Raw genomic sequence first — 12,098 nt, forward strand, 5'->3', positions numbered from 1 at the left:
AGCACATGGCTTCACCAGGCTACCACTGCCCAAGACACTGGATTCGGCTTGCGGCACACAGCAATTGCCCCAGAGACCGAAGGCTTCTCTTTCTCTTCCATTTTCCAATACAAATTGCTGCAGAGCATGCCAAATGCTTCACTATTCTACTTGGGCAGGCTTTTCTGAAAAAGCCCCCCTCGCTCCTGCTGATATCAGCAATTGATTCCGTATTACTCATAGCAGCGGTCAGTTTTCCACATTCATGGGCAGATTCACTGCAAGCCAGATGTGTGGGCTAATTATTCAGATGAGCGATTTCCAATAGCAGCACAGTGAGACACAGTTGGGCAAGCATTTACTCAGGAGACCCTGTGGATGGTTATAAACATATGATCCAAATTACTTTTGATCTCTAACGTGAATGATCTTATCTGGTTCTGTTTTAAGTCTGTCCAACTTATGACATTCCAAATTTCCTCATTCTATCCTGAAATAATTATAAAAACCTACTAATCATTCTTTAGAGCAAAAAAAGAAAGTCAAGCAAAAAACACACATATACATAAGTCAAAGCACTGCAAATCTTAATATATTTGTAGCTTTCTTCTGTAGAGCCAACCTCTGCCTGTCCCATAAGATTCTAGCTGCAGAAGCAATCCATCTTTCAATGCCAAAGTGAGGGAAAAAAAAAAAAAAAAAGGAATCGGCATTACTAGAGCTGCATAAGATGTTCACATGAAATATTGAGATCTCTCCAGTCTGCCTAGTTTTGCTACAGCTAGACACCTGGGTTCTATCAGCCTCAGGACCAAATGAAAGGAGAAGTTTGGTTTGGACAAATACCTCTACCTTCTACCAAAGGAGGAAAAAGCAAAATGAAACCTAAATAGTTTTGGATTAATTGTATCTCCAGCAAAAGGAGGTAGTTAGAAATATCCAAACGCTGGTCTAGAAAAGTTAGAAACATTTTCCTTCTAGATTGGACCATAGCCACATGTTCCCAATAGTGAAAATACTTCCCAGTTTTTCACCTGCCATGTTATCTGTACTAGAGCTTTTTAGCAAACCACCGACTAATCATCCTTTATAAAAACATAAAAACATTGATCTAAAGATCTCTTATTTTTCAAGATTTTTTACCATTAATGAGGATTAAAATGAGACTAAAATTGTGTTTATGTTCTTACCTTTCACTGAAGAATCGGATAATCAGCAATACAAAAGCATACGGTATCGTGGCATACAATTGGTGTGGTTTTGGAAAGACAAGTCCGTCACGGTCTACAAAATGTGCCCATGTAACATTGACAGGCATCCAGATATTCTCCCACCAGAACCAGCTGTTGAGTGTCTTTAATATGTGCGCCATACTAAGCAAATAAAGAGATAATTAAAAATTACTCCTGATGTATTAAAAAGAAAATGCATGAAATAAAACATATTAAACCTTGTTGTGTAGAACAGTGGTTCGCAGTGGCAGGACATTTCCTAAAGATAAGGTACAAGCAAATAGTGGATGAGTCTTGGGTCCCATGAGACCAAGATGCCCTGGCCTGCGTGGATTGCACTAGACTAGAGGCAGTCTACAGAGAACCTGCAGGCACTGTAGAGATGCTCAGGTGTTCCCAGACTAAATCAACAGCAAACAGACCTACCCAGTGAAGTGTGCAATTGTGTCACTTTTCTCAGGAAGAAAAAAAAAGGAGGGGTGGGGGAGTCAGTTACAGAAAGCTGAAAACCCCTCAGTTTAGAGCACACAGGTGGGATCATAATCCAGCAGAAGATAAAATAATAGAGCTACATTTTGAGCTGGTATAAACCAATGCAGGGCCTTTGAAATCTGCAGGGGAGGGTTAATATGTCTCACTTCAATCGTTCACACCAGATTGTTTAGTACCTGGTCAAATCTTTGACAATAATAATTTATAATCTAGCATACCAGCACACAAAAGATACTAAAGAGAACTGATCTTCCCTAGGCTGCCTTTGTAAATTAAACATAAGTGGGTGGAAAAGAAATGAGAAAGTCCAGGGGGTGACTCAGCTCCGTAATAACGAAGACATTTTGCTGTTGAATTACCGCTGCTTAATATGTTAATGGCAATATACACCTTGATCCTGATTTTGCAAACACCTGTGCACAGGATCACATACAAAAACTACAGTGCACAGCAAGCTCTTCTGGGGATTTGCAGGAAATACTATGATTTGCCTGTGACCAAATGCTAGATCAGAACAAAACGTCTAAAATCAGTTCCTGAAGGAAAAAAAAACCTTTTACTTAAACCAAAACATTTAATTTGTGTAAAAGTCTCATTTCTAACCTCTGCATTCTACATTATACATTTAGAAATTGCTGTTATCCCTCTTTTAGTTGTAAGGACTTTACAGTACAAACGTGTTATATATCCTAAAAAAAACCCTCTAAAATTGAATAAAAATAGAAATTACTAAAATGTTTTTCATAAGGCTGAAATATCATTTCTAGGAGTAATAAATTTAAATAACTTTTTCCATACTAGAATTTCCCATAAAGCATAAAAAATATGAGGAAATAACTGGTTTCACTGAACCATGGTTCCGATGAGGAAACAAGTTGGAGCTGGAGGAATTTCAAGCAAGCCTCCTCATAGCATTTGACGTCCCATCAGAAGATCTCACAGTGATATATCTGTATATGATCAAGCGACCAGATCAAATCACGCTGAGGGCAGACAGTCGTTCAGGCCCTTTCATGTTCCTCCGTATTTGAGGAAGGGCCACACGTAGCTTCCACCCATGCTGGATCGGGATACCATGCTTAGTACACTCACACCGGCTTTCCAGATGCGGACACAGCTGGCTCTGAAGCCCACTTTAATCAACAGCTACAGGAACGATCGCCGTGATCCACGCTGGGCTGTTCCCACTACGCCAAAGCCTTGCAGCAGGTTTGTGAAACAGTGACTTGTATCCCTCAGAGCTGGGCTAACAGACACTGAATCAATTAACAGGCTGGGCACAGTAGTCAGTACTGAAATATAAATAACCCAGCTATTTAATCTTTTTAAGTGCTGAAAGGGGACAGTAAAAACCTACTGAATGAATTGTGTGTGTATAAGCAAATGCAAAAACAAAGGAGGGAGAAATCACAATTGTTCCTGTACTGAAACTTTATACGCCAAGTTCCAGCCTAGAGCAATTTTTTACTGCTTAATTATAAATCCCTACTTCCAGGAGTTTATAACGGGGCTGTTAACAGACCCTTAACTACAGCTAGCAGGCGCCACGATAATGAAGCAGAGCTTTGAAACATGACATTTCAGGTCAGACAGAAAGGCTTGGAGACAAACTGCCCTAGAAGACCAGGGGAGAGATTCATTAACACAGTTTTGCTTTCTAATATATCTATATTTTTAAATTAGGCTGTGCATTGCAAACTATCACAAACTGTAACGGAAAAAAAAAAAAAATTGGCCAGCCCATTGTAACACAGTGGAAAGAGCACTAGGAGTTGGATTACGGTGAGATGGGTCGTGACCGAATATGCACCCAAAACACTTAAACCCTAGAAAAACCCAGTAATGCATATTTTCATACTGGATTCTTGGGATCTCACTAATTCATGTTTTCCGCCCACACATGGAAGGAAAACTTCGTTCTTACTGTATGACTACCCTTACAGATCTTAAACCAGTTCACACAACTCTATTAAACTAAGCTCATAAGCACATGCTTAATGTTAAAATCTAAGGGAATTCAGGGATTTGGGGTCTGATCCGGAGTCCACAGATTTCAGTAGAAATCCTTCCTCACAAACACCAAACAGACTCACAGAAAGGTGGGTTCTCTGAAACTCCTTCTTCTGTAATGCCCTGTATTAGGACCAGGCACACAGGGGATTAGACCATCCCTGATGAATGTTATCCAAGTAACTCTTAGAAAACTGTTGATAAGATTCCACACGTGTCTGCAGCCTATTCTTATGTTTCATTACATTTAAACTGGATGTTCACCTGACACCCAACCTGTTTTCACTGCAGCAAATCAGGCCGTTCCATGGGCAATCCTGGAGATTTCCATCTTCATAATAGCAGCTGTTTAAGTAGTCGGGCTGTTTTCCTGTCTCGCTTCAGCTTCAGTTCTCATCATGAGGTTCCTGGAGCACAGTCCTTCCAAACACACCTGGGCAGCAGTGACCCAAGCATTTTATGTTTTTTCTTTCTGCCCTCCTTGCTCTTAAAGGCCTGACAGCTGTGGCTGTGTGATGAAGTAGTTTTATCCCTCCTCATATCATGAAGATGCTGAAACATATAGGAACTCCATAAACACTATTTTGTCTCATACATCACATACAAGCAAGGTTCTCTTCTCCTGTACTACAAACAAGCTGTGGCCCTTTCAGCTTGCTGAGAAATCTCTCATGAAATCCACACGTTCTTCGTATGTTTTTCCGTCTGAAAAGGAAGCTGATGCCTGACAGAATTCCCCATCTCAGGAAGAGAGCGAGCTCAAAGCAAACTGGGAATAACACAGTGCTAGCTTTATTTATCATCCCCTTCTCCACAAATACATACTTGTTACTTACCAGAAACCTTCACTAAAACTAGTATTGGAACTCAATTAAACTTTTAAAGATGAACCCACCTATTATCCAATCTCCTCTGCCAAAAAAGCTCTTTCAATGCTCCCACAATACCACCGATATTGTGAGTAAACAAGCTCTATGGTTTACTCACCATACCTACAGCAACCACTGTCCCAAATGCTAATCCTCATTATCAGCTTTCTCCACATTATGACTTGACAGCTTCATTCTTAATTATTTACTTTTAATCCTTTTGACCCTAAATAAAGGCTGTGTAAATCATGAAAGAAGAGGCCAGAGGATGGAGAAAAGGAGACAGATGGAAAGCACACAGGCCATTTGTCTCTAGCAAGCTTTATCTGTTAGAAAAACCATAGCTGCCATTTGCTAATCTCTCCTTCTTCCAATTACCAGCTGCCTGGGACTTCTCAGAACCCTTAGTCCCACATCTGTGTCAGTTCACCAGGCAGAGATTGAACAGCCAGAGAGTGCAGTTTGCTTTCAGACCACATCAGCTTAAAGGCACATTGCCAGTGCCATAGGCGAGAAAATCTTCCCGTTACTGTTTACATGCTCCTTTTCCTAGAAAAAAAGGTTTTCCCCCCACCAGGGCTATTATTCTGGCACACTACATGTAGACCAACCTCAAGCACTTGCATGTATTTTAAATGATGTTGTCTGTACTGTTTAGTTTTGGTTTTAACCCAAAGATTTTTGGCAGCTTATTAAATCCTAACAGATGAGGAAGGCCAGTAACCCTTTAGCCATACAATGTTACACTGAGAACACCTCTTCCAAGTGGTCACAGCGTGAGTGGGAAAGGGGAGGCACCCACCACAGGTCCTCTTGTGGAAGGGACTAATAAATAGGTAGAAGTCTTTCAGCTGTCCTTTCTGCCACCCAGGGGCTATCAGCAGTGATGGTGAGGTAGATGGGCATTTCCTCATAGAGTGCCCGAAATGTGGGTGGGAAATGGGAGAACCAGTTTTTTATCACTTGGGTGAGTGGAGCGTGTTTTGCAACAGGCTCATTTTATGCTGCTGAGAAATTTTTGCCCGAGAAATGCTATGAATGCAGTCCCTGGGACCCAGGGTCATTTCCCTAGGACATCAGCATAAAACGAGAGAACATTTACTTTTGTCAGGAGCTCATTACCACACAAGGGCATGTGTTCCAGTGTAACCACAAGTGGCAGCAACCAGTTCCAGTGCTGGGATCAGGCTGTAGATGCTGAATTTCAAAGGCAGCTGATCTTTTGCATAAATTGTCACAAGCTGTTATTCTCTCCTCACACATACTGCTTCCAAAGACTGGGCAGTGGATGCAAAGGCCCAGCTTGTCCTGATTTACAAGGATAAGCTCTAACAAGAAACTTGAAAGACTACCCAGCCTGAACCTCCTATTGCTAAAAGTGCTTAGAACTTCTTTCCTTACAGCTTGTAACAGCACCAAGCAAGCAGGAGTGAGAAATCACGACAGCTGAGTGACCCCTATTCTGCCCAACCTAGGGTGAAAACAACCCCTGCTTCTTCCCAGATTCCTATGCATACACCAGAACCACCAACATTATTTTCATTGACAAAACTTGAAGTGTTGCCCTTGCTCCAGAAGGGCCTAAAAGTCAGTCTAACAATAAAGTAAAGATATTTTAGAAAACTGGAAAGTTCTCCTGCATCTTGGAAATTAAATACTCCAAGTACAGAAATCTAAATCACCTCCATGCTAAGGAAGGACCTTCTCTGTAGCCTAATCTAGTTTTAAAAGGGCTAGTCCAAAACAGGAAAATCAGGAATGATTACTTCTGGAACTGCATCCTTTCTAATTAAAGGAAAGCCTACACGGTTGGGAAGTACCAATGTTTCCTTCAAAGCTCTGTTCCTTGGATCCTTGGTATATTCAATTAAAAAAAAAAAGTCTCATTTTTTATGCTACTAAGCAAAAAAAGGGCAAATTTTGGTTTGACAAAAAGCTACGTGGCTACATTTTGAAAAACAAATTCAGGAGCTGCTTTGAAGTGGAATTTCTGGCTGCTGCAGTCTGGGGAATGAATAAAAAGAAACAGAGCCAAAGCTTTGATTGTGTTCTCTGCACAACAGCTCTTGCTTGCAAAAACTGCATTTTGAAAACTGCACTACAAGAAGGTGATATCCAAGTTTGAAGGATGTGTTAGGGTGACTTCCTATCCTTATTTACTGAATAAATTAGAAAACCCAATGCATCACTAACACGAACATGCAAGTGAAAGAAGCTTTAATTTCTCTAAGCTTCTTACTAGACTGTCTCCTCAGTGTGACACCAGAGGTGCAGCGGGGAAAGAATGAAGTCAGCAAAAAGCAAGAATAACATAATTCTCCTATTTCTCTCATCATTTGGTAGAACTGGTAAAGCTGGTGCAGTGACTGTTGGGAAAATCAAGTCTCCCAGATATCAAAAGAGATAGCAAAGCTGTTCCAGGCTGTTAATCATCAACATTAAACCGAAGTAATTTAAAAGAGTAAATAAATACCAGATCCACCACATCACAAGTTTTGGTTTTGCTTAAGACTAAGCAATATATGCAACAGTTAACACACAAGTTTCAGCAACAGATTTGTGTTCTGCTAAAAATAGACAGCACATTGTTTAAAGAATCCCACCAGTGATCACCACCATGAGACAGGTGAAAAAATATGGGACCTGTACTTTGTTGCTAACAGTTATGCAACTTTTTTCCTACTGAGGATAGCAGAAGCGCTACCTAAGAGATACTTTTTTAAAAAAATCCCAATACTACAGAAAAGTGAGTTTTAATAAAATCAAAAAAACTCCACATGTACAAACCCTAACCTGTTAATGGTTTAGAATTCGTGCTAGTGTTGACAGTTCATTTTGTGCCATACAGCCTCTCAAATGTACAACAGCTGTTTTATACATTTCTGGACATACTTGCAACTTGCAAGTTTGAGAAATCACAGGATGCGACACCAGATTAGCCTCTCCACTGATAGATTTTTATGCTAAAAAATTATTAGTCCCTAAGGCAGTAAGAGCAACCCTGACCACAGCTGTCGTCTTCCACACAAAACCATTCATGCAGGCATCAGTTGTTAGTTGTAGGTATCTGCCAGTTGAAGATGTTCCTGCTTCTTGGCACTGCTTTTGGTATTTGGTCGAGCAATGTTTTGCGCCTAATCGGCATAAAGAGTTTGAACTATTGTTTGTGGAGGAGAGAATTGAATGAAGGATATTGGATTGATGCTACCATCTCTTTGCATCTTGTCTTTTCTGATCTTGTTTGCCCAAATGTGAAAACACAATTCCAGTTAAATTCCACACAACCTGAGCCACAGCGTGAATGACATCTTACCAAGCCTACACATACAACCAGCGGCAGCCCAGAATGAATGAGCTGTTGGACTTAGAGGTTCTTATGGTGAAACGCTGAAATACTCCATACACATAAAACAGCTGAATTAAGATTGCCATGAGACCTTTAACTTCACACTGACTCCCTAGCTTGTACAAATCTCAGCTGTAAACAGTTTAAGTGCCTAGTTATAGGGCAATTAGAGTAGTTTACTACTTTTACTATTCTATCACATTACCTTGTAACTTGGTTACTATACTGTAGCAGGCTAAAATAGCACTTTGAATAAATCTCAATGAAGGTGGCAAGTGAGTTTTATATTTTCCCTGTTCTCTGGGAGGGGGGCAAAGAGAACCAGACCTGTTTGAAAGAATTCATTTTCTGAGTGAAAGTTACCATGCACTCTCTACTTAAGGGTAAATAATTTTTGAGCAGCTAAAATGGTCTTAGCTTATTGCAGGCAGCCGAGGAAAGTGAAATGCAGTTCTCACACTCTACAGGTATAATGCAAACTATGTCTGCTTTTAAACTTTAAAAATCCATAACATTGATAGAGTTGGATAAAGACCTATGAAATAACTCAAGTATCTGCAATAATTTAGAGGTAAAAACCAGTTCTTTGGGAAAAAAAAAAAGCCCTATCCAAACTACAGGTTCTTAATAGATGTTTAATTCATAAAAAGTTTGGACAGACCTAGAGGGACAACAACAATTGCTTTAAGAACTTATTAGTAACACTTATCAGAACACACAGAAAAATCTTTTTAAGTGTGTCACTTTTCTTCAAATTATTACTGTCAGGGAAAGATGCAAAAACTACTATTTTTTGTAGCTTACCAAAATTATTTGAAATAAAACCTGAAGTCTAACTTAAGATGTCAAGTCACATAATGGAGATTTTACTAGAGTTGTGAGCCGCCTTAGTCACTTATTTAAGTTAAGGGCAGAGCAGAATAGGGCAGCGTACGGTTACACAGTGGCCAGGATAAGCGCATTATTAGAAGTACAACAGCACCACAAAACATGTGAAGACAGCAGAATAGCAAGGAACCAGAGAGAAGACCTGAGGGTGCAGAGGGAAAGGTTGTCAGCTTCTCCACCTGCAAAGTGGATGACTCAAGGTTTTCAATTAGCCCTTGGGAGGTAGGGAAAGCTCTGGAAAACTCTCCTGAAACAAAGTCCTCAGGTACCACGTACACAGAGTGGCTCGAGCTTGTACATTGACTTCACTGATCTCTACACCACCTCGAACCAGCAATTAAACCAAGTCTGTTGTGCTCCCCTGTTCCCAGTTCTCCTCCTGTTGGTTACCCCCTCTTTGCAGTTTAACCTGCCCAGACATTCTCCACCCACAAAGCCAACTAGAGGAGGTGCCAGAACTCAACTGGTACTTCATTATTTCAGCCACTGCTTGGCATCCTCTTCATGTCCTAACAAATGCAAGAGGGAGATCTTCAGCTAAATGTGTACCAGCACAGCCTCTTCATCAACAGCGGCACCCCGGCTGAAGATTTGACCCAAGCTAGGAAGCTAGCTAAAAATAGGTATACATCACAAAGTAAGAGGAAAAAATGAACAGGGTTCCTCCATCTGAATGTTATAGCATTGCTATGAAAGAACCCTTTCTGACAGCTTGTTTAAATGTGTTATTTATAGCACTAGCTTCTTCAGACCTTCAACAGGTAAGTCTTGTAAAAAAACTGTTAAACTGAATTTCATAGAGAATATTTTTTCTTAGGATTTTACAGAACAAAATTAGAACTAGCTTTTTCAAGCAACTTAAGTTCAAGGGAGTTTTTTTATGCTAACATTAGCTAATATTATTTTTCCTGTTAATAAATTTTCCTCCCTTCCAGTTCAGAAAGAAGTGCTCTTACAAGCACTTAATAGAATAAGGATATAAGAAGTAGAAAAGCAAAACTACTACTGAAACCTGTACTTTTCTCTAAAATAAAAAGCATTTCTCATAGGTTGGAATACTTAGTGGTAACATATAAAATCTCATTAATACCTATTCCACTCTTCATCCAACGGCTATCATAAGAGTTAATCTGATTTTCCCTTGTAAAATAGACAATGTTAGAGACCAGCACATGCTAATGATTCAGACCATAATCTGATGTAGGGAGGGGGAAAAAACCCAAAACCCCAGAACAGAAAAAAAGGAAAGAAAAAGAAATTCCTACCTTTATGATGTTGCAGCCAAACAGAACATAAGCACATTAGCAGGGAAGAGGCATTACGCTCACTACTTTGACAAAGGTAAACACGCCCTATCTACAGAACTCTTTCAAATTCTTCAGAGACCCACCCAGCAAAGCTGCACTTCAAGATTTCTGACTGAAGGCAATCCTGATGTCATACGTATCTACTCGGTGAAACTCGGGAGTAGTAACGCCGAGTGCCTTCCCTCGTGCTTGTTTCAACACAGTAGATGAAGAAATGTTTGAAGTCACGTGGTATTTTGTTGCACGATGAGAATTCATCTCAACTTACATTGCTCTATACATGCGCAGGAGGATGCTGCGCCTGCTGATTGTGCAGAAAAGGAAACCCCAAATGCATCACTTCACACTGACATTTTTAGATGCGTTATTAGATGAAGCATGGATTTTCAAATAATGTTAGAGAAAGGTTTCTGCTCCTATTGACCAGCCTCAGGAATTCTTCCAGCCTCAATCAACTAAACATTTTACAGAAATTGTTCCAGTTCCTAAGAAGATATAACATGGAATTTTTGAAATGTCTAAAGCAGCGGGAAACACACACCAAGTGTTTTTGTTTGGTTTGAGATACCATACAAACATGTAAATTTTACTTAAACTTATGTGATTTTTTAAATTTTTTTTTTTTTTTTAAATTCCATGACTATGGAATAAGGCTGAAAGTCATTCCTCACCAGCTCTCCCCTGTTTCAAATAATAACAGCATTCAGACATGTTGGCATTACTTAGCATTCTGGTGGGCAGGACACCTTAAAGTTGTTCGAAAGGAAGGAGAGAACCTCACTGACAAGCCAGGGGCAGAGAACCTCTTATTAGCCTTTCTTCCTGCTTGCAGTCAGCAAACAGCAACCCATGAAATAGGAACAGACATGTCAAAGTTGAACCAAAGTTTCACCTCGCCCAGCATACTGTCTCTGAAGGAAGCTAACAGCAGATGGCTACGGAAGAGCACAAGAACAGAATAAACACAAAATGGTAAGTGATGATACCCCCAGCCTTCAGTAGATTGGGGCTCAGACTTCCTAAACCACAGATGGTGTCTGTGTAAGTAACAGTGAAGAGGTTTCCCTCCCGGCCTTCATTTCCACAACTCCTTTTGAGTATAGCGAAACTTTAATCATAATCCATAAGACTGCAATAAAAGAAGATGTGACCCAGGCAATATTTGGATCCTGTTCATTTATTTCCCACCAGAGAAGAGTTTGGTTTTGTTCATATACCTTCCCCCCACCACCTCTTTTTGAGGTATTATATTTTGCAGCTCTTGCAAGTCTTCAGTCCTTCCATAAAACTAGGAGCGGTATTCAATAAACTGATGCAGCAGAGAAATATTAAACATGAAAGGTTATTTCAGGAAGGTAGTATTATGGCTTTGCTGTTGCTTTGAATTATCTCCATACTTTCCCACATCTGAACCACTAGTATGAACCAAGCAGAACATTTAGGAACACTTTGCCAATTAGGAAAGCCTAGAGCAAGCTGATTCATATATCACTTGGCTAATACTGTGCCAGTAATGTAATAGGTAATTGGCAGAAACACCTCTTCCTTATGCCTCAATCCACGATTTCTTCACTGTTACACTAAATTGCAAAAAACATGTTTGTTTGACTGGAGACAAATAAAAGAAATGGCAAAAAATGCTTTTACTTTTTGAGGAGCATTTGTTAGGTAGCACTCACCATCTACACAAGACTCTATTACAAGATTAAAGGTATTGCATGATAAATAACAAGTTAACTATACCCTCTTGATGAAAGCTGCCTACTGACCTTTCAATTATCTCTGCATTTCCATAGTATTTATCCTTCAGGTATCTTAAGTTTGAATGCTGCAAAAAAGAAAACCAAATGAAAAAAACACCTCAGTCTCTACCTCTCACTGAGGGGGGGGGGGAATCTAAGTGTTAACTACTCCTTTCTTGCAGCATAACATCTACTCAATCATAAAACAATTAAATATAACTAGAAAATGGAGG

General features: G+C 39.9%; 1 protein-coding gene across 1 annotated transcript in view; it reads right to left on the minus strand.

Annotated features, from left to right (window-relative positions):
- The window catches only part of CERS3 (ceramide synthase 3), a 32,245-nt gene extending 30,894 nt beyond the window's left edge, over nt 1–1,351 (minus strand). The window contains exon 1 of the mRNA XM_010283302.1: nt 1,170–1,351. Within this exon, the coding sequence (XP_010281604.1) occupies nt 1,170–1,351 (182 nt within the window). The remainder of the gene's footprint in view (nt 1–1,169) is intronic.
- Nucleotides 1,352–12,098: the final 10,747 nt, after the last annotated feature.

Source organism: Phaethon lepturus, unplaced genomic scaffold (genome assembly GCF_000687285.1).
Source record: "Phaethon lepturus isolate BGI_N335 unplaced genomic scaffold, ASM68728v1 scaffold16933, whole genome shotgun sequence".
NCBI classification, from domain to species: domain Eukaryota; kingdom Metazoa; phylum Chordata; class Aves; order Phaethontiformes; family Phaethontidae; genus Phaethon; species Phaethon lepturus.